General features: G+C 38.5%; 1 protein-coding gene across 11 annotated transcripts in view; it reads right to left on the bottom strand.

Annotated features, from left to right (window-relative positions):
• Window positions 1–855: 855 nt before the first annotated feature.
• The window catches only part of TFEC (transcription factor EC), a 206,880-nt gene continuing 185,760 nt past the window's right edge, over window positions 856–21,975 (bottom strand). For all 11 annotated transcript variants that reach the window (XM_065566512.1, XM_065566566.1, XM_065566678.1 and 8 more), the window contains 3 exons: window positions 20,514–20,589; window positions 6,944–7,091; window positions 856–6,037 (listed from right to left, as the gene is read on the bottom strand). In XM_065566512.1, the coding sequence (XP_065422584.1) occupies window positions 5,657–6,037; window positions 6,944–7,091; window positions 20,514–20,589 (605 nt within the window). In that variant the 3' untranslated portion in view covers window positions 856–5,656. The remainder of the gene's footprint in view (window positions 6,038–6,943; window positions 7,092–20,513; window positions 20,590–21,975) is intronic.

Raw genomic sequence — 21,975 nt, 5'->3', positions numbered from 1 at the left:
CAAGATGCACCTCCATTCTTCAAATGGAATTGAGAGCTCTCAGCACTGCACAGAGAATCTTTCACAATCAGATCTGTGTATAATGTATGCACAAGCAAAGTTTCCTTCCTTTTGGCTAATCACAGAACTTTAGTATGCAAGCAATAATTAGCCTGTTCAGTTTTTAACATTAATTAGGGAAATCTTAATGAATGGACTAATGGAATAATAATAATAATAAAGATGACAATACTATCTTCATTTTAAATAAAATGTTTATCTAGTGCTGTATAAAACAACGAAAATCCTTATTTTCAAAGAAATAAACAAAAATGCTACCAAAATCCTAGAAATATATATTCCTATTTAACAATATTTGTACTATTCATGTACATAAATGCCAGCTATATTCTTGAGATGGCACTTCTGATATTAGTAATTCAAAATGTTCAACCCAAATCCTAACCTAATTCAAAATGTTGCCTAATTATCAGCTTTAAAAATGTTTTACATCTTAAAACACAATATTCTGTTTATCCTAGGTTGTCTGGGGAACTTCTAGTATAGTAAAAGATTTTTGTAGAGCATCTTAGTGATTTAACAGATACCATCATGCCTGCTAGCAATTTTGCAACATTCTGAAAACACTTTCCATAAATCAAAACCTTAGCAGCAGGAATAAGCAGACGGCAGGAGAACATATTAAAGAATATATCAATTATATTCATTAATGGATCATGATGTATCCTAATGGACTAAATGTTTAGCAGTTGTGAAGTCTAGTAGGTATCTCCTCAGATGCTCTTGGCTGATGTTATTATATTGTTTTGCAGTGAGTTCTTAGTGAGTCTGGACAGTGAGATTTCACAAGGGATATATAAAAAAAATGTTTTAATTTTAGTTCTTTAATTGTATTAATATAATAAACATAAAATACCAGGACATATCAAGTGTATTTTTATAAAGATTGCATGTACAGTATGTAATAAAGTATATTCTGTCACATACATTTACTTAGAAAACAAGATACTGTATGGTTAACAATGAAAAATAGCAATTATTATAAAAATATTCTAGTCTCATGCTAGTAATGTAAATGCTCTAACAGATTTAACATAATTTTAAATTACAATAATTTTACAACCTCCATTCATATATACAGCCCTATTAAAGTCAAAAGGAATTATAATAACAATGTTCTTATTAAGATTAAATGACTGAATTATATTTAGTCCTTTACCCTATAAAGCAACTGCAGTTCTGTTTGTTAAAATGTTTGCACTTACTGTACCTTTTCAAACAGTATCCCCAGTGTAGATAGTGAAATAATTTAGGTCTCGTTTCTTAGTATAGTATCTATATCCATTTCATGAATTAAACAAGATGGTAATATTTCAACTCCCTTTCCTTTTGTATAATTATCAGTTCACTGGTTCATGTATACTGTAAGAATATGACAACCAGCTTTTAATATGAAAATGGGCAAAAGCTCCTCATTTAACATATCTGTAAAAAATGAAGATAGTGGCAGGGGTGCTGGAACAATTTGTGTAGTGGGGGTGCAGAGAGCCATTGAACCAACCTGTAAACCCTGTATATGATGGAAACCACTTCAAGCCAGAGGGTGCTGCTGCACCCCCAGCACCCCTAGTTCCAGCACCTGTGGATAGTGGATATCCTAGAAGAATTGTAGGAGTTTTCTTTCTTAGGGCCTGAGTCATAGACACACTCCACACCTCTTGTATAAGACTTCAACAAACAAGGCTGTATTAGAAATAATTTGGACATAGTGCTCATGCACCAAAACCTGCAGTCCCAATACATAATTTACTCATTGACATCAATAGGAGTTTTGCTTCAGGATTTGTCCCCATATTCATCAAATCCCTTTCCTCTGCACAGGTGTGCAATGAAGAAAGCATTGTGCCCTGGTTTAAAAAGTACTAAGCTTTAGTACTATCTCCCTAAAGCTGAGCTGACACAGAGAATTTGTTATTCTAGGAAGTTTTGGATAGTGAGACCAACACAGAGATAGCTCTGGCCATCTAGCCTTCTCTGAAGCTTCCTTAACTCAGTAGGGCACCTCTCCATTGCCGTTTTTGTAAGCATTAACATGTTTGTATTAATAGATCAAACCAGGAAACTATAGACTCTGCCACTAAGCAGCCAACTTAATTTTCTTTTTCCCCCAAAGATTCATCCCCTAGCAGATGGATCGGGGAAGTATTTTCCACTCTATATCACTGATTTCAGGGGTGACACTATATCTTTTATTAAGTTGTAGTAATTCATGAAAATACCTAATGATTATTTGAAATGATGAATTTCTACTGGAAAAATGATTTGATGGCATTGACACGGCATTATCATCATGTGCATTAACATAAGCATTTCATGAATGACTACAGCTTGATGAGAGTGTAGTTGTTGTCAATATATTTATTTGCAGAGACAGCAGTCATTATCTGGAAATAGAAGCACCGCCTGTTAGATTTCTCATGCAGAAAATACATCTGGTGTTTCATATTGAGGGCATTGTAAGATGAATAAAAATGAATTTTAAAAAAATTCATGGATGCACTGTAATACTTTTTTAGGGCAGCACTTGTAGAAGTGATTAAATTCAGGATCTTCCTTAAAGTCAATATGGTTCCTAGGTATGGTCTAAAAATTCAATGGGAAAATCATGTAACACATTCATATTTAATATCTTTTTCTCCATTATGAGCAAACTCACATTGGTGTATTTAAAACTAATGTAGTAGAAACTACAGCACAAAGACAAATGAAAATACTTGACATTGGCCAACAATTCCCTCCCTTTGGCGGTCGAAATGGGCAATACACATCGTAAATTAGGAATCTGTGCATGAATGTTACTTTGGATATATCCTATTTTGTATTTGACTTTCACTACAAGTTAGTCCAGTGGTTCTCAACTTATTTATCATTGTGGGCTACATATGCGGCCCACAATGTGTTACCTGGGCTGCAGGGGCCGGGTGGCAGAGGACCGGCAGCCCAGACCCTGACCCCAGACCCCTGGAGCTCACAGGACTGGCTGGCTGCCCGACCCTCAGAGCTCGCAGGGCCAGCCGGTGCCCGACCGCAGAGCTCACAGGGCCAGGCGGCTGTCCCACCCCAGACCCCCAGAGCTTGTGGGGCTGGGCGGCAGCCCCAAACCCTGTCACTGCAGGCAGCCAGGAACCCAGATCCCACCACATGGAGAAGCCTTTAGCACACAGCTGAGCTAGGCCGCAGCTGTGTGCTAATTGGGCCGCATGCGGCCTGCGGGTTGAAAACCACTGAGCTAGTCCCTGACAAAACTGTGAACTCTAGTGAAGTAGGCTCTTCTCCTGATGACCCTAGTTTACTGAGCTATTCTAATTAAAATGGCTCTTCTTCCTATATTCAATTCCCTTCATGCTCCCCTTCCCTATGTTCTTTAAAAAAAAATACTTAACATGTCAGTTGTTATTATTTATTATTTGCATTGTAGTAACAACTAGGGGCCTCAATCAAGGATCAGAGCCCCATTGCAATAGGCACTCATACACTCATATAACAAGAGAGTCCCTGCCCCAAAGCACTTACAGTCTAAATCATTTGATTTATATGAGCTAATAGAACTCTTTGAGTTGACAGAAAAACTCAAATGTTTCCTTTAGACAGATAGAGATTGGTTTTACTACATGTCTGCAATGCTTTCTAGACCCTTGGATGCAATTATACAATTTATAAATCCATATCTTAAACTCCTAGCAATGCACTGAAGTCAGTCCAAGTGAAATGGAATGAGAAGATAAAATTCCATCAAGAGTACACCAGATAAGGAAACTATAGACCTCAAACTGTTTGGATATGCTGTAGCTCACTAGTCAGGCCTGGGCTATGGCCCCTGTAAAAACATTTATCTAAGGGAACTATCCATTTAGCAACCTGAATGGATATTCCAGGAGGTCTCATTTGACTTCTGGGCACAATTTGTTTTTTTTTAAAGAAAACGAATCTATCAGGGTAAAGACTTATTCTTGGACAATAAATGTCCATTCACTCAACTAGCAGCCCAATTGACTCTCCCTTAGCTACTCCACTACCCATATCTATAAGATACCTTTTTTAGGCAGGCTCTGTCAGAGCAAAGTGGAACACAACACTTTTACTTTTGAAACATTTTTTGACTTGCACCAAGACCCCCACAATGCTCTTTTGACTCAGTTGAGGAAAGCTTTGAAGAACTTGGGCCAGCTCAATTTCCAGTGTATTACTATTAGAATTATAATAATTATAATTAATTACTATTAGAATTAGAATGATTGCACATCATCTATTCCAAGTATATACATCACTCTCCAAAATCCCACTATGTACAAAAATCATGTGTCTTCTACCTGCCCTCCAACTGCCAAACCTCATGTTTTGTGAGTGCCCAATACTAGCATGTTAGAAAGCAGTAGATCATATCAATAGGTATCAGGAATATCCCTTATGATTCCAAGGTCTGCCTACTTCATTTTTATAGTGAATCTAGAGACGAATTTAAAGTGAAATTCTCTGACAAAATGTATATAATGGGAATCCAATGCATTGCCTTCCATATCCAACTGGCTCATAGACGTAGGTATCAAATTAGATATAGTCCATTTAGAAAAACCTGATTATGCCATAACAGGAAACAAGGTACAATTCACATCTGGAAAAAGCTTTCTCAGAAAAACAGTAGAGAGAAGAGTTTGCAACAAAGAGCTGGTGTTAGCCATATTAGCATTAATGGCTGTTTTTATTTGTACTAACTGTAACACTGAATATGTTAATTGTGTCTTGAACATACCTGCATTCTTAGTATGTTCTGTTGCCTGAACAGAATCTGCCTTGAAGCTGCTTAAACCTTGCATCTGTTTCTGTCTAATTAATTCTTTTAAATCACTATCATTATGTTAGTTTTTGTTTTTCTTCGGTTGCAGTAAAGTGTTCGAAAATAAACATAAAATATTGGATACTTTTCTAAATGGGAATAAAACGGAAATTATAAGGATTCTAAAAACAACTTTATGGACTTTGTGGTTTCATTATAAAAAGAAAGAGATGCAGTTCATGAAGCACTGAATTTATGCTGACTTTACTCTGACAAGAGCGCTGTGCTCCCTTTTTTTGATGTTTGTAACCTCTCTATTGCAGGAACATCACATTCAAACATTTCCTCATTGTTGTGTTGCAATTGTATTCATTGAAATTTCTCCTTTTCACTTAAAAAGAAATTAACAAATATTTCTGACTAAAACATCGTTAAATTTGAGAGAAGCGAGTGGTAGATTCAACAGAGCATTTGAATATGTTTTTGCAATGTGGGTGTTCATTTTCCTGGGAACCATCTTAATACTGCTGTGAGAATGCGGGGGGGAAATGGCTAAAGCCTTCCCAGTGAATAAGGAAGAGTTTGTGCAAATGCTAGCTCTGAACAGATGTAGTCAATTTTGGGCAAAGAGATATGAATCCATGTCCATCTTTCGTCTTTCTGTGAAATATGCACTCACCTACATCCTACCCATGCAGCAGCTTATGTGCACAACAGTTCTCCACCTTCTTTGAACTGAGTACAAACATCACACTTAAATTCATAACACAATCTCTTAGCACCAGCAAATGATTATAAAAATTAATTATGCCCTTTCTAGTTTTAGAAATCATCTCCATCATCTGTGCTAAAGCTACTTCTTCTGCTGCTCTCTTTTGATGCAGCAGGCGATATTGAAGACAAGAGTGGATCTGTTCCAAATGGCGATATTGTGTCATCCAGCAAGATTTCCTCCAACCTGTGTTCTTCTTTTGAAGCAGCGCTAAAAGACAAATCGGTGAAATGCGAGAGAGGATCAGAAAAGGCTGTTGATCCATCACAAAGGTCAGCACTTGGTCCATGTACCAGAACCAGTTGCTGAGAATAGTCTATGGAATTCTCCTCTGGATATGTCTGTTGCTTGATGACCTGGGCAGCTACATCCACAGCACTGAATGAAGATATGAGTGGTAGCCCATGTGCACGAGCCTGTATTTCTAGTTCCTATGGTTTCAAACAAAAAAGATTTAAATAATGATTTTGGAAGGGAACTTGATTTCTTTAGAAGGTAAGAAATAGACATACATATTGTACATGCACATGCACTGTAATTTTTAATCCAGTTGTGGCAATATGTTTCAAAATACAATATATGGACAATCCATGATAAATAGCAATAAACAACATGGGCTGGTTTTCTTTTTAATTCTCAGCCTGTAGTTAAGTGGATGCCCTATAGGAATATAGGAGATATGACAGCCCCCATAATACCATTACCTACAGTACTGAACCACTTAAAAGTGATAGAAAAATGCTGCAGACATTTCTACTTATTAATTATCCACAAAAATTCAAGGCTGCTATTTGGAGAGATAGCAGGTACCTTACCTGATGATATATTTCTTTAAATCTTGCATTTCAAGCTATGGAGACCCAGATTCTGATACTTTATGTCACATGAACAGATGATGTGTGACTTAATATAACATGGCACAATGTACCCCAAGGCAATGCAATGCCGTGGAAATTTTACAAAGAGAAAAAGAAAATATGGAGGAGGATTTAGTGTTCAATATTGTTTTAGGGAAACAAATGAATTTTTTTCTGTAGTTATAATGTAGATATACTACATAAGAAGGCAACATTTCTTCAAAATATTGTATTAGTTCTCTATAGATATGTTACCTTGCATAAGGCCCAATTATCAAAGGATTTTTCTAGAAATCTAAAGAACTTGCATAGCAATAAATACGGACTCGTAAAATTATGTAAAATTGTACCATTCCTGAAATGGCCAATCCACTTTTAATAAATGACATTTAGAAGAAAAAATGATATAGATGAATTAAATTTGATGATGGATAAGTAGTGAGAAATCTTTGTAGTTCATAGTGACATTCTTATACAAACCTGAATTCGAAGTAGAAGTCTTCTGTTAGTCTGCTCTAATTTCTTCTGTCTGTGTTCTAATTCTCTAGCTCTCTGTTGTTCTTTTTGTAGCCACTTGATGTACTCCACTGATGCTTTTAAAATAGTTCCTTTGTTCCAGCGCATATCACTGCAGAATGTAGAGATAACCTTTTCACAATTGTGCATGTCAGCAGAATTCATAAGAACTTACAAAATCTTTTACATTAATATGAAATAATGATTTACATGACTATTATTCACTCTTAGATATTATTGCTTCTGAATGGAAATTTTAATAGAATAGTTAAGAAGCCCTTATATAGTAAAATTAATCCCAGAATGAAAATAAGTGTCAAAAGAAAGTAATAAAGTGACTTTTTGTGGGAGAGCTAAAATGCAATATCATGATTCTACCATTACAGTTTTTATATTTTTAGTGAAAATTGCTTTTATTATTAACTCTAAGATTAAAATCTCTGTGCAATATTTCTGCATTAATGAACTAGGAAATATACATTACTGAGGACTTAAGCCTAAATTTTTAAAGATCATTTCAAATATACTACTCCTTTTACCTGACTTTCTAATGAGGTAGCTTTTATGCTTGTCGGGAAAAAAATGGTCTGGGCTGAATGCTGGTCCTCACTGATGGTGAAGCAGACAAATTATAGTTTAGCAATCACAATCAAACCCTTTGACCACACTTGAAACAATATATAGCTGGTTAAGCAGCACAAATAAAAATACATCCCAAATACTTCTTCTCCAAGTATCAGACTGACTGTGGGACTGATCAAACAAAGATCTTAAGCACATGCTTAATTGTAAGCACACAAGTAGTCCCATTAAAGTCAATGTGCTTAAAGTTAACATTGCACTCAAGGACTTTGTGGATGTGTGGCCTTGAAAAGAAAAAGGGGTTTATGAAGCATCCAGATTTTTTGATATAGTTCTAAATCTTATAATACAGGTATGGGTACAGCCTGCATGACAGATACAGAATGCAAGATTTTAGCAAATCCGTGTTACCAATTTCAGACAGAATGCCTGTAGGAGTCCATACAGAGGAAAGAACTCACATGGCCCCGGGTCCTGTGTATGTAATAGCTGATTGTGACAGATATGATAATTTCCTGTAATATTCTGAACAAACCTTATTGAATTAAGTTTTAGGAGCTCATTGTATTAAATATGCAAATGATTACATATTATTGTGGGATTGTATGTAACATTTCTAGTAGGGAAACATGGCTAATGTAAACCCTGGGAAGTATTATGAGCTTCCAAGGACTATTTGAAACAATGGACCAGACAAGTATGAACTTTTAAAGTGGAGTCTCCCACGAAATCTCTAAGGGGTGGTATATACTAATATACCTCTGGTTATGTAAGAACTCAGCCTTTTGAAGCATTGCCCAGCCCCTGAGATGGGGACCTTTGTCCGCTGATCGCCTGTTATATGAGGACAAGATCAGAGGCCCAATCCGTATACAGGAGTGGCTCATACATTCATGAGTGTGCTCGTTCTGAGCCAAGGTGGTTATGAACTTGTAACTTGTATGAACCACAGAAAACCCCTTAGTGGGGTTTGAAGGACTGTTTCCTATCAGAACCCTTGCTGGAGTTGCAATGAGCTCTGATAAGCATGTGTGTAGGTTTCTTTATTATTTTAAAATATTTTCTCTATAATGTTTTCACCTTAAGAATAAATGGCTTGATTAGGAAAATGTGTGTAGTACCTTATAACTATGGGCAATTACACTGATTAAAGCCTATGAGGAGAAAAGCAAAGCAGGCCTGCTCAGGCAGTCTGACTTGCTGGGGAATTCACAGAGCAGGCAAGAAACTGTGCCACCTGGAAATACCCTGGTCAGGAGGGAGTGAGACGCATGTCTCTTCCCAAGAGACATGACAGCCAGGGAGTCACAAGCCTGAGAGTGGGTGCCTTTGGTGGACCAGAGAGGGGCAGTACTAGTGCTGTTGCCATGATCTCTGACACTGATTGGATGTAGTCACTTCGGATCTGAAGGTGGGGTAAGAGGTAACCCCCATATAGGCTGCTTTGCAGGATCAGGTCCATGAATGTATACTCGTATATGCTCTGTAAATGGTGAAAATGAAATATAAATTTTAAAACAAATCAATAATCAGTTCCCATTGATTTTTGGACTGTAGGCACCAAAAGAGCACAGAATGAGACTTCTTTCGACTATTTCAGAGACAGCCTTGGAAAACTGTACTCACCCACTAACTTGTGGTGACTAAAATATCATTTATATTTTCTCTATTTTCAAGGAAAAAAGTGAGTGCCTAGATCTTGTGCCTGATTTGGTAAATTTTCATGGCAATTTTGCAAAGTGATACCGAAATAAGAATACTTATAGCATATTTTTCAGAGAAATACATCCAAAATGGGTTTTGCCAATCATCCTATCCACATAAGATCAGTCTATCCTATAAAGGAACCAGAATAATACCATGTGACCACTCACAACCAACTGGCTCAGCTTGAAAATAAAGAATATAATGCTGCAAAATTAGGTGCCAAGATACTTCAATGTTCAACAAATTAGAAATGATTAAGATAGAGTCATCCTCACAGTGGAAAAATAATTCATACAAAACTCCAATATTTTTTGCAACAGTTTCACACAAGTGTTGTTATTCAAAAACAGGCAAATTTTGACAAAAAAGTTTTTTCAGTGTATATTCCTCCTAGACATTAGAATAAATCATGTGTTATAGACTGTGTTTTGAACCCACTAATCAACAACTGGAAATCTTTTTTTTTTTTACAGTATAATGTTAGTAACCTTAATATCATGTTCTGAATATTATTTACATTTCCTAATTGTGCTGGCTGGACATTTCTACTGATATAATGGTGCTATTTTTATCTCTTTCTTTAAGTTAGATCTTCACTGAGAGTCTAATTGCTACATTCAGATTTACAATGGAAATAGTTAACTGCTATATGGCTCACAAATGTTAAGGCACAAATGCTAGACAGTTCATAAGGTGACGTTAACAAATTTGAGGGGCTTGCCCACCAGTGTGAACTCTGATGAAAAGCTTGCAGTCCTTCTGATATCATTTTAGTAAAGAAATTTGAATCCTTGCTTTTAAGTCTGGAAGTTCTGGACTGAACGATTAGGTCACAATTTCTTAAGTGTGATATCCAACAAGCGTATTATTCAATACCTGATAGTAAGTACAAAATTCCTCCTAATTGGCAAATATATGGTGGGATGTCTTATGAAATAAGAGTATTATAGCTAATCCTTCCAGTGCATGAAATAGAGACAGAAGTTCCCTCATATACTAGGACTTATGCAGGGAGGGGAAAGGCATGCAACAGCAAAGGATTGGTTTTGGATCAGCTGGTGTATGACAGCGCCATCCATAGGCCCTTTGCTCCATCCATACTTATTTATGTCAGCAGCAGAGGAGAGATGATGAAAGAGCTTCTGTGCTGGCTCTACATCACAGAGGTTCCCCTTCCACTGGTGTGATTTTCCTGGGACAGCTATGCCCACGTTAGCACCACCTTCTGCTGGCAGCGCAGCATAAGGCAGCCACCTCACAGCTTGCGTAACAATTACCTGCAGTATGCCTAGCTCTAGTTAGTACTTGGCCTTCACTTCCTTGAGAAGTGAGTTCCTCAACATTAAGAGGAAAAAATCATAGAATCTGAAAAATATTGTCACTTAAAAAAAAAATAACATCAGTATAATGTAGCAATTCCCGTAACAATTTCCTGTTCTTCAAAACTTCAAAATTTGAAGTTGAAATGCAGTTAAAGTTAAGTGAAAAGTGACTGAAAGTGGCATTGTGGAATTCCATGTTTATTCCAGTAATTTCTATATCAACCTCGCTCAGTTTACAGAGAGAATTGTGATTTTCTAGCTACCAGTGCTGCAAACTCATCTGAGAATCTGCAAAGTCAAGCAGTTGATGTTAGATGTTATTTATTTGATTGATTTTGTAAATAATATTTTAAAGCAATGTTTAAAAACGGCTACATTTTAAATAATTCAGAATCATCAAATTGTGCATATAACTAGCCTGTAGACCTTCAGACCTTACTTATTATTCTTGTCCTCTTTCCCCATTCTTTTCTATTGCTTGTCATACTAATGTAATGTCTTAAATTAGGCCCAAGTCTTGTAAATACTTACATATGTAACTCAAGACACAAGAGCAGGTCACTTAATCTCAATAAGCACTTGCAGGACTACGACCTCAGATTGTAAACTCTTCACAATAAGGACTGTGTCCAGGGCCAGCCCTAGACCTAATGGCGCCCCATGTGAGGAGCATCTTCAGTGCTCCCCTTCCATTTATTAAAATTTTGAATACCATATTTTTATTACATATGTAATATATAGCCCATTTCACAATTTTGATACACCATTTGCATGCAAGGTTTTCCCTGTCATATAAGACAATAAATCTGCATGCTAGGATCTGTAAATCTTTATTTATTCATGCCATATATAAGCAAATAAAAAGATCGTTTCCTCTAAGTTTATAGAAACTTTTTAATTTTAAGAGTAACTGAAATGTACTAACATAAAGTAATTGAACTGTGCACCAAGATTGGGTGGACCAGTATTAAATAGTTTTACAGTAGGTGACAGCCTTAGAAGGTTAACCCTAGTCCAGTGTTTCTCAAGTAAGTCCCTCGGCCCGTACGCGTCCAGCAGCTCCCATTTGCCTGGAGCAGTGAACCTCGTCCCGTGGGAGCCGCAATCAGCTGGACCTGCGGACAGGGCAGGTAAACAAGACGGCCTGGCCTGCCAGGGGCTTTCCCTACACAAGCGGCAACCTCAGTTTGAGAAACACTGCCCTAGTGTTTTAGTTCAAAAGGTCGCTTTTCTTGCCTTTGCCCACACAAACTGAAGCACAGCGTCAGAGAGATCCAAAGACTAGCCAATGGAATTTTCAAGTGATAAAATAGCAAGCAATGTCAATATCTTGTTGACCATCATCGATCGAAGATAAGTTTTAATGAGCCTGAGCTTTGAAAAGCTGTGCTCATCACTCGTGGCTGTGACTGGCAGCATGAGCAGAATCCTCAAAGCTATCCACACAGTAGGAAAGGTGTCCTTCAGCTCTGCATCATGAATGAACTGGAGAACTTGGAGTGGAGAATGCTTCCCATGTCGCAAAATGTAACAGATGTTGTCTAATTCGACGTATAGGTCTTTATCATTGATGTCCGAACATTCCCCATGTGTCAGCGTCCAGTGAAGGTAGTACAATTATTCAAGAGTGTTTTCCTGTCCACCGGCAGCTTACTAAGGTCATACAAAACCACCCAGGTCTTTTTGTGGTGCTTCATTTATCTGAACCTTTCTTCGATGGACACTCGAGTGGTGTCAACAAGTGAGCAAAAAAACTCCCTCTTCCTAGTTTCCCATCACCTCATCTCTGCCCTCATAGCCAAGCTGTCTCTTCTTCTGAGGAATACAAGTTTCCTTGAAGACACATTCAACTCCTAAGTTGTCTGCCATTTCTTTGGCAGCAGTGATGGTATCTTTAAATCCATTGTCTCTGTAGGCCACAACAAAAGCAAGGCAGCTTCTCATCAAAGTAGTAGCAGTCGCAATGTCCATCGACTGAGTTCGTAATACCTTGCTTATAATGTTTACTTAGAACAGGAGATCATGGCAAACTATAATTGAGACCAGAAATTTGAAATCAGTGTTCTAGTTTGCCAGGCTGTGCATCTCGTGTCAGATTCCGGCCTTGGCTTTACTTGACGGTGCCAATTCCATCAGGGCTTTGTAAACCTCTGTCGTTTGGTACCTCACTGCCCTTATACTGACAATACAGCTCTCCCAGTGAGTGTCACTTAGTGGCTTCACAGTCAGATTTGTAACATTGTTCATGAGGATTTTCTATCTAATAGTTGATGCTGAAAACAGGAGATATATCCTTTGCTGTAATCTGAAGATACTGAATTTAAAGAAGACGACACTGCATCTGACACAACCAGGGTGAGGGAATGGCATCCAAAAGGCATGACGAAAGCTCTTGGATTCAGTGCAAGGGTCCTTGCCTAGACAACCCTGTTTCTTCCCTTCATTTTAGTGCCATTGTCATAGCCTTGGCTGCAGCAGTTCGAAGCTTTATTTTACTCTCATTCAAAATGTTCATAAATAGTTCTGTTAGGCCTTTTCCAGTAGAGTCATCCACGGACTGGAAACAGATAAAGTGTTTTTACTTGGATACAGCCATCCTCATTGTCAACAAATCTTACTGTAAATGACATCTTTTCACTGTGACTAATGTCATGAGTGCATTCCATTATTATGGCATAGTACTTCGCTTTGCCAAGCTGCATCAATATGTTATCAAGCACCTTCCTTGCCATAAGGTCAATCAATTCATTTTGAATTGTTTTGCTGCAGTAATGGTCCATAGCTTTTTTACAAACTACTTGACGTAGGTGCTCATGCATGACATTGTTGTATTTCCATGGAGTTCTACCAAATTGAGGAAATTACCATTATGTTAAGTGGACAACTCACCTGATGAGCCCCAGAAAGCCAAACTATTAGTAACTACTTCACTGTTCAAGTCTTAAAACACAAGTACACTTTCTCAATTACACAATAAAACAAGTTTCAGAGTAGCAGCCGTGTTAGTCTGTATCCGCAAAAAGAAGAACAGGAGTACTTGTGGCACCTTAGAGACTAACAAATTTATTAGAGCATAAGCTTTCGTGGGCTACAGCCCACTTCATCGGATGCATATAGAATGGAACATATAGTGAGGAGATATATATACACACATACAGAGAGCATAAACAGGTGGGAGTTGTCTTACCAACTCTGAGAGGCCAATTAATTAAGAGAAAAAAAAAAACGTTTGAAGTGATAATCAAGCTAGCCCAGTACAGACAGTTAAGAAGTGTGAGAATACTTACAAGGGGAGATAGATTCAATGTTTGTAATGGCTCAGCCATTCCCAGTCCTTATTCAAACCGGAGTTGATTGTGTCTAGTTTGCATATCAATTCTAGCTCAGCAGTCTCTCGTTGGAGTCTGTTTTTGAAGTTTTTCTGTTGTAATATAGCCACCCGCAGGTCTGTCACTGAATGACCAGACAGGTTAAAGTGTTCTCCCACTGGTTTTTGAGTATTTTGATTCCTGATGTCAGATTTGTGTCCATTAATTCTTTTGCGTAGAGACTCTCCGGTTTGGCCAATGTACATGGCAGAGGGGCATTGCTGGCACATGATGGCATATATCACATTGGTAGATGTGCAGGTGAACGAGCCCCTGATGGTATGGCTGATGTGATTAGGTCCTATGATGATGTCACTTGAATAGATATGTGGACAGAGTTGGCATCGGGGTTTGTTACAAGGATAGGTTCCTGGGTTAATGGTTTTGTTCAGTGATGTGTGGTTGCTGGTGAGTATTTGCTTTAGGTTGGGGGGTTGTCTGTAAGCGAGGACAGGTCTGTCTCCCAAGATCTGTGAGAGTAAAGGATCATCTTTCAGGATAGGTTGTAGATCTCTGATGATGCGCTGGAGAGGTTTTAGTTGGGGGCTGAAGGTGACAGCTAGTGGTGTTCTGTTATTTTCTTTGTTGGGCCTGTCTTGTAGGAGGTGACTTCTGGGTACTCGTCTGGCTCTGTCAATCTGTTTTTTCACTTCAGCAGGTGGGTATTGTAGTTTTAAGAATGCTTGATAGAGATCTTGTAGGTGCTTGTCTCTATCCGAGGGATTGGAGCAAATGCGGTTATATCTTAGAGCTTGGCTGTAGACAATGGATCGTGTGGTGTGGTGTGTCCTGGATGGAAGCTGGAGGCATGTAGGTAAGTGTAGCGGTCAGTAGGTTTCCGGTATAGGGTGGTATTTATGTGACCATCGCTTATTAGCACAGTAGTGTCCAGGAAATGGACCGCTTGTGTGGATTGATCTAGGCTGAGGTTGATGGTGGGATGGAAATTATTGAAATCATGGTGAAATTCCTCAAGGGCTTCTTTTCCATGGGTCCAGATGATGAAGATGTCATCAATGTAGCGCAAGTAGAGTAGGGGCGTTAGGGGACGAGAGCTAAGGAAGCGTTGTTCTAAGTCAGCCATAAAAATGTTGGCATATTGTGGGGCCATGCGGGTACCCATAGCAGTGCCGCTGACTTGAAGGTATATATTGTCCCCAAATGTGAAATAGTTGTGGGTGAGGACAAAATCACAAAGTTCAGCCACCAGGTTAGCTGTGACATTATCAGGGATACTGTTCCTGATAGCTTGTAGTCCATCTTTGTGTGGAATATTGGTGTAGAGGGCTTCTACATCCATAGTGGCCAGGATGGTGTTTTCTGGAAGATCACCGATGGATTGTAGTTTCCTCAGGAAGTCAGTGGTGTCTCGAAGACATTGAATCTATCTCCCCTTGTAAGTATTCTCACACTTCTTAACAGTCTGTACTGGGCTAGCTTGATTATCACTTCAAAAGTTTTTTTTCTCTTAATTAATTGGCCTCTCAGAGTTGGTAAGACAACTCCCACCTGTTTATGCTCTCTGTATGTGTGTATATATATCTCCTCACTATATGTTCCATTCTATATGCATCCGAAGAAGTGGGCTGTAGTCCACGAAAGCTTATGCTCTAATAAATTTGTTAGTCTCTAAGGTGCCACAAGTACTCCTGTTCTTCTTTTTACAATAAAACAAGGTTCCCAATATCGCAGCTTGGCTTTCACTTCAGTCTGTTCTTATATCTCACTGACTGACTGGCAATACCCCGTCCCTTATATACCCGCGAGGGCATGGCTGACAACATTCTAGGAGGTTTGAGGAAAATGTAGTTCTCAGAAAGTCTGGTATGTTCCATGAGATTCTACAAAGATCCAGAACGTTCTAGGAGGTTAGTGAAAAATGAAACCGCATACAGAATACCTGAAACATTTACTTCAAACATTCTAATTTTCCCTTTTGTCACTAACAACGAAAACCAGCACCCCAAGCCCACTGCTTCCCAAGCCCAGCACCCCAGACGGTCACTTGGGTCACCTGCTCCTTAATCCAGCCCTACTGTGTCTTCCTATGTGTTAGTCCATCACAGTGAAACCTCAGTACTGCCCATGGCATCTATGTGCTACTGTAACAATAATCTGACCCCAGACTATTATATTATGTGTATGGTTAAGATTTTGTCACTTTTATTTTTAGTAAAAGTTAGGCACAGGTTATGGGCAATAAACAAAAATTCACAGAAGCCTGTGATCTGTCCTTGACTTTTACTAAAAATAACGGTGACAAATTAGGGCTGACGGGGGGATGAAAACCCGAGCCCTGCTGCCGGAGGGAAGGAGGGGCAGGAGTCCAGTACCTGCCGCTGCTGCGGCTCACGGCTCTGGGATAAGAAATATTCTTTCCATTTCTTCTTCAGTTTCACTGGAGATACCATGAGAGAGACAGTTAGTATTTTGGCACTTCCAGGTTCCAGCTGGAGCCTGGTTTAACCAATCAGAACTGGAACTTGGAAGTGCTGAGACACATGAAAGGGAAAATGGAAAAAATACATATATTTAAATGCACTGGTTTTGAATTTTCAGCAAAATATCAATGTTTGGTTGTGTTTTTATCCAGTTTTATTTTTAAATGATTTTACTTACCTGTTAATAGTTTTGCATTTTGAAAGTACCCATCACTTGGATATCTAAGCACTTAAAATTAAACTAAAAAGACAAAGTATTTTGTAACTTAATAGAGACAACATTCCCACCTCAAGTTTTCTCCCACTGATAAAGCAAATTCAAAACATCTATTCCATTAAGCAACATAATCCATGCCACTAAGCATAAAATTAAACTAAAAAGAAGAAAAGGGATTTAAATGCAGTCAGAAGTGAGTCCCCCCTGAAGTTCAACTGGATCGAAACAAGTTCAGCAAAGACACAAGAAAATAAAAGTGAGATACAAACACTTCGAAGAAGCAAAATCTGCCCTGTAAAGGTAGATCATAGAATCATAGAAATGTAGGGCTGGAAGGGACCTCCAAAGGTGATCTAGTCCAGCCCTCTGCACTGACTCAGGACCAAGTAAACCTAGACCATTCCCTGAAGGTGTTTGTCTAACCTATTCTTAAACACCTTCAGTGATGAGGATTCCACAATCTGCTTTGGAAGCCTATTCCAGTGCTTAGCTATCCTTAGAGTTCAAAAGATTTTCCTAATGTCGAACCTAAATCTCCCTTGCTGCTTGTCCTACCTTCAGATGACATGAAGAACAATTGATCATAGTCCTCTGAATAACAGCCCTTAACATAGTTGAAGACTTATCAGCCCCCCTCCCCCCCCCCCGCCCCGCACACACACACACTCCTCCCAGTCTTCTTTTCTCAAGTCTAAAACATGCCCAGTTGTTTTAACCTTTCCTCGCAGGGCAGATTTGCTAAACCTTTCATCATTTTTGTTGCTGTCCTTTGGACTCTCTCCAATTTGTCCACATCTTTCCTACAGCATGGTGCCCAGAACGGACACAATACTCCAACTGACGCCTCACTAGTGCTGATTAGAGTGAGACAATTACTTCCCATGTCTTACATATGACACTCCTGTTAATACACCCCAGAATATTAGCTTTTTTTGCAACTGTATCACACTGTTGGCTCATATTCAATTTGCGATCCACTGTAACCCCCAGATCCTTTTCAACAGTACTTCCACCAAGCCTGTTATTCCCAATTTTGTAGCTATGCATCTGTTTTTTTCCCTTTCTAAGTGTAGTACTTTGCACTTGTCTTTACTGAATTTCATCCTGTTGATTTCAGAACAGTCCTCTAATTTGTCAAGGTCATTTTGAATTCTAAACCTATCCTCCAAAATGCTAGCAATCCCACCCAGCTTGGTGTCATCCACAAATTTTATAAGGATACAATCCACTCTCTTATCCAAGACATTAATGAAAACATTGACTAGTACCAGACCCAGGACAGACCCTTGCAGAACCCCTCTAGACATGTCCTCCTCATAAGAGGCCTCTATAAATATCCTTTTTGATCCTGATTTTGAATGTGATCTTCTCAAAGGAAGCCATCCAGGATAGGCATTCTAATCACTCTGCCTCAGTTGCAGTAGCATTGTTCTTCCAATGCTAAGGATGATTTGCTTCACTGTTATTAGTCCAACTATCATCCAAGCTTTTCCCCTTGCAACCAAGTCCCCAGTGTCAGAAACATCTTTTAAAATTAGTAAATATGGTGACAATATTGATTTGAGGAAAGTTACAGAGTGATAGAATAAAGCAGTGTGTTTTAAAGAAAGAGAGCTGACTGGGAGAAGAGGAAGGTGGATGGTAGGCAGAACAAGAGCCTCAATAGAGGGTGTAGGGAGTTGCTGACGTACCATGCCACGAAGCAGTAATTGATAGATGTGATGGGCTCAAGGCACAGGATAATTTGTCATTACAAATAAAGGGAACTTCATATACATTAATTCGTTGAAGCATTTTAATCTGACCAGACAGTAGTAAATTAGATTATGGCCTATATTTATATACATAATAGATTACATTTGCTACATTTTCAAAAGTGATTGTGGATGCCTCAATTTTGGGATGATTAACTAAATTGAGACACTTTAAAGGGGCCTGATTTTCAGAAAGTACTGAGCACATGCCCTCTGAAAATCAGGCCCTTTCAAAGTGCCTCAACTTGGGAACTTAAAAATGGAGGCACCCAAATCCATTGGTCATTTTGTGACTGTCACGTCATCTAACCAGGCAAGTACCGAAAGAAACAAAAATGTGACATATTCATTATTTTTCCCAAAAAAACTGTAAAGCGACATCACCAAAATACAGGTGCATACTCTCTAGGCTTCACTGAGTGACATGAGTTTAAATCCATCATGTGTTTGTGGAAGCACCACAACAGATTTAAGGCCAATGTATGTGTTTTAACAGGAGATCAGTATAATGTATGAAATATCAAAACAAGACTTGAATCCAAACCAAAATATTCAACCCAAACACCCCTACATACTTTTGAAAAATGTTGATTCATATCTGAAGTTTGCAGCTCTCGCCCATTTCTAATCACAGTTCAAGACTTGCACTTCATAGCTGCAAACCAACAGTGCCATCCACTGTTTCTCAGAGTAATCTTTCCTCACAATTCTTTATTTAAATGGTCTAAAGTACTGTCCAATATAACACTAAAATTAAAACCAATATTACCAATACGTCTATACAGGACATCTGATGTGAACAAAATCTTCTTTGGGGGCTCAGGGGTGGTCTTACTTTATCTGAATTGGTACACCCATCATTGTATTAGTAGCATCAACAACAACATGCCCATTTTATCCATTTTGGATTGAAGCCAGAGAACAAGCTGAGCTTGTGAAAATGTCATTCCCTAAAAAGGACTGTGACTGTGTTAATTTTCTCATTGGCGATTTCACTCAAAGTGGCTTGTCATGCCACGCTTATACTTATGTAAGTCTCACACAGCTTTATTAGTATTATAAAAATCCTTAATTTAATAAAAAAAACTTCTTAGCCCTGAGGAAAAAAGGCTGAAGTGTCAACAGAAAATTTTATTCTGAGCATCACAAAGCCAAACTGATGAACAAATGAAACCCACAATATTTGTATAACCAATTATATCCAAGTCACAATCATACTGGTGCATACTCTTTAGGCTTGACTCAGTGACATGAAAAATCCAAAGCTAAAAGTCTAGGCTTTAAATAATTTACTGAATTGTTCTTGCTAATCCTGCAATAGGCTTTACTATGGTGTGTCTTCCCTCCTCCCATTTTGTTTACTGAAGAGTTTTGAAAGTTTCTATGTTAAAAGAGTTAAAGTCGACTCTTTTAATAGGCCACGCTGATTGCAAAGACTTTCCAAAAGCTAATCTTTAGATACTATCTATTAAACAGAACTGTTGACAACACAAACTATTTTCTTACAAATAAATTAAAAGGGATGATGAAAATATAAACATTAAGAGAATGCAGTAGGGTTTAGCAGCATAACATTTGAGTTACCATACATTTATTTATACATTGGTATAAAAATTATAGCCATTTTTGTACCAATTCAAAGTACCTGATTTTCCCTCGCCTTTCAGCTTCTTTTTTCAGTGAATGTAATTTTTTATGAAAGGTGCCAAATCAACAGCCTTAGAGACTGAATTATTCTGTTTATCTAAAGAGCAGGTAGCAGCAGTGCACATGCTGCTTCATCCCATTAAAGGGACCATTTCTAGGGATGAGAAGGGAGTTCATTCTCCATTATCATTCTACCCAGGGCCTCGCTGGTGAGACTCCAAACAGGCATAGCAATTATTCCCAGATGTAATGGTAGTTTTTGTGGTGTGGAGACTTCTGTCTGAGGAAATGCAATAAGACCACCAACTCTTTTCATTACAGCCATCAGAGGTTAATGATTTTTGCTACCTATCTGACCAGCTGGGCTGGATTTGAACTAGTGACCTAGAAGGGAAAGTCTCTGTATCCTATTAGCCATTTTCATGGTTATCTTATTGCACCTTCTCCTCTATATTTATACTATAGACATTATTATAGAAATGACTGTTGAACTCACGGATCATTAGATTTTGGAATAAGCGTGCCAAGCTCCTTAATTCGGTAATTAATATTATACCTTCTTCTTCTTTCAACTGTTTTAAAAAAAAAAGAACAATTTACTATTTTCATTATGAAACATTCTTTGGAAAAGGCCTAATGAAACATTTTAATTAGTTAAAAACAGCAGACCAATATAAGGACCAGTGCAATAGATTCTGATTTACAATGATAGAATTAATCCTGTAGTTAGCTTAGAAATAATAAGTTACCGAATCAAATTCAAAACCTGTATAGCTCAACATCCCTTTGCCTACTTGTCTCAGGGTCTTAGTAATGTAGGTTTGCTTTGATTTTTAATGCAACTGACTTACTGCTGTGGTCCAGAAGGGAGCAAATTCATATCCCTCCACCCACAGGGGCAGTTCTCTCTGCAGGGGCATTACTTCAGGGCAGATGGGTTAAGGTTGCCACCATTTACTATGGTTGGGGTTCCATAGAAACACCAGTATCACATGTACTAGGTGCCTGTGATTGTCCCCTGTCTACATCCATTCTCCTGCCTGTAATGGCCATTTCTGGTCCTCAAAGTAGCTGGTGCACTTGCCTCCACTGTGGGCCCACAATCCTAGGAATGAATTGGGCTCAGCTTGCTTATAAAGTCATACTTAACTTTCCATTTCCCAAATTCTTCCTATGTAGGACTCAATCCTGAGAGCCATAGATTTTTGCCATTGATTTCAATAGGAACATTATGGGATCCCACAGTCCTTAATCAGTAAAAAACTCCCTTTATGGATTGTGACCAACAGCCCAACCAACTCTTGTTTCCTGGTAAGTGCTTCAGCTTCTCCCTTTGTGTTCACCTGCTGCAGACTGATAGCCATGTGAATCACTGGAAGAGGACATCTCTGACCATGCCCCTCAATAGAGACGAAGTAAAGGTTGCATTCCAGAAAGTTTTTACCCTTCAGCACCTCTCCTTAGTTATGTCTATAAAACTTACCCACACAACTGCAATCTTAAACCAAGATTTATCAGAAACAAAGAGAAGATGAAATGAAAACAAAACAAGCAGTTTGCTTAACATATCTAGATTTACACTACTCATAAGATGAGCTAGATAAGACATTCTCAGTTTAGTTACAGAGGGGAAAAAAAGAAAAGTAAACAGCTTTGATCCCTTAAAAGCTCTCCCCTCTCTCTGACTACTCAGGTCCTTTCATCCTCATAGCATTGCGGTCCAGTAAGATATATGAGAGTCTCCCTCAATCAACAGTCTTGTCACCCTTTCTCCTTCTTCTTTCCCTCCCTCTCCCCTCACCAATCTAGGGAATCCACCCTTGCTTTCCAAACCACTTTTCTCCAGTTACCTACACAATGAAGGCGTGTCTACCCAATGGGGTAATATAATCTAGGGGGGTATGCTTTCTAAAGCACACTGTGTTGCACATTAATTGGTCCATGGACACCCTAGTGGG

The sequence above is a fragment of the Chrysemys picta genome, chromosome 1 (assembly GCF_011386835.1).
Source record: "Chrysemys picta bellii isolate R12L10 chromosome 1, ASM1138683v2, whole genome shotgun sequence".
NCBI lineage: Eukaryota > Metazoa > Chordata > Testudines > Emydidae > Chrysemys > Chrysemys picta.
The sequence above is the reverse complement of the archived record's forward strand: the minus strand, read 5'-3'. Positions and strand labels throughout refer to the sequence as shown.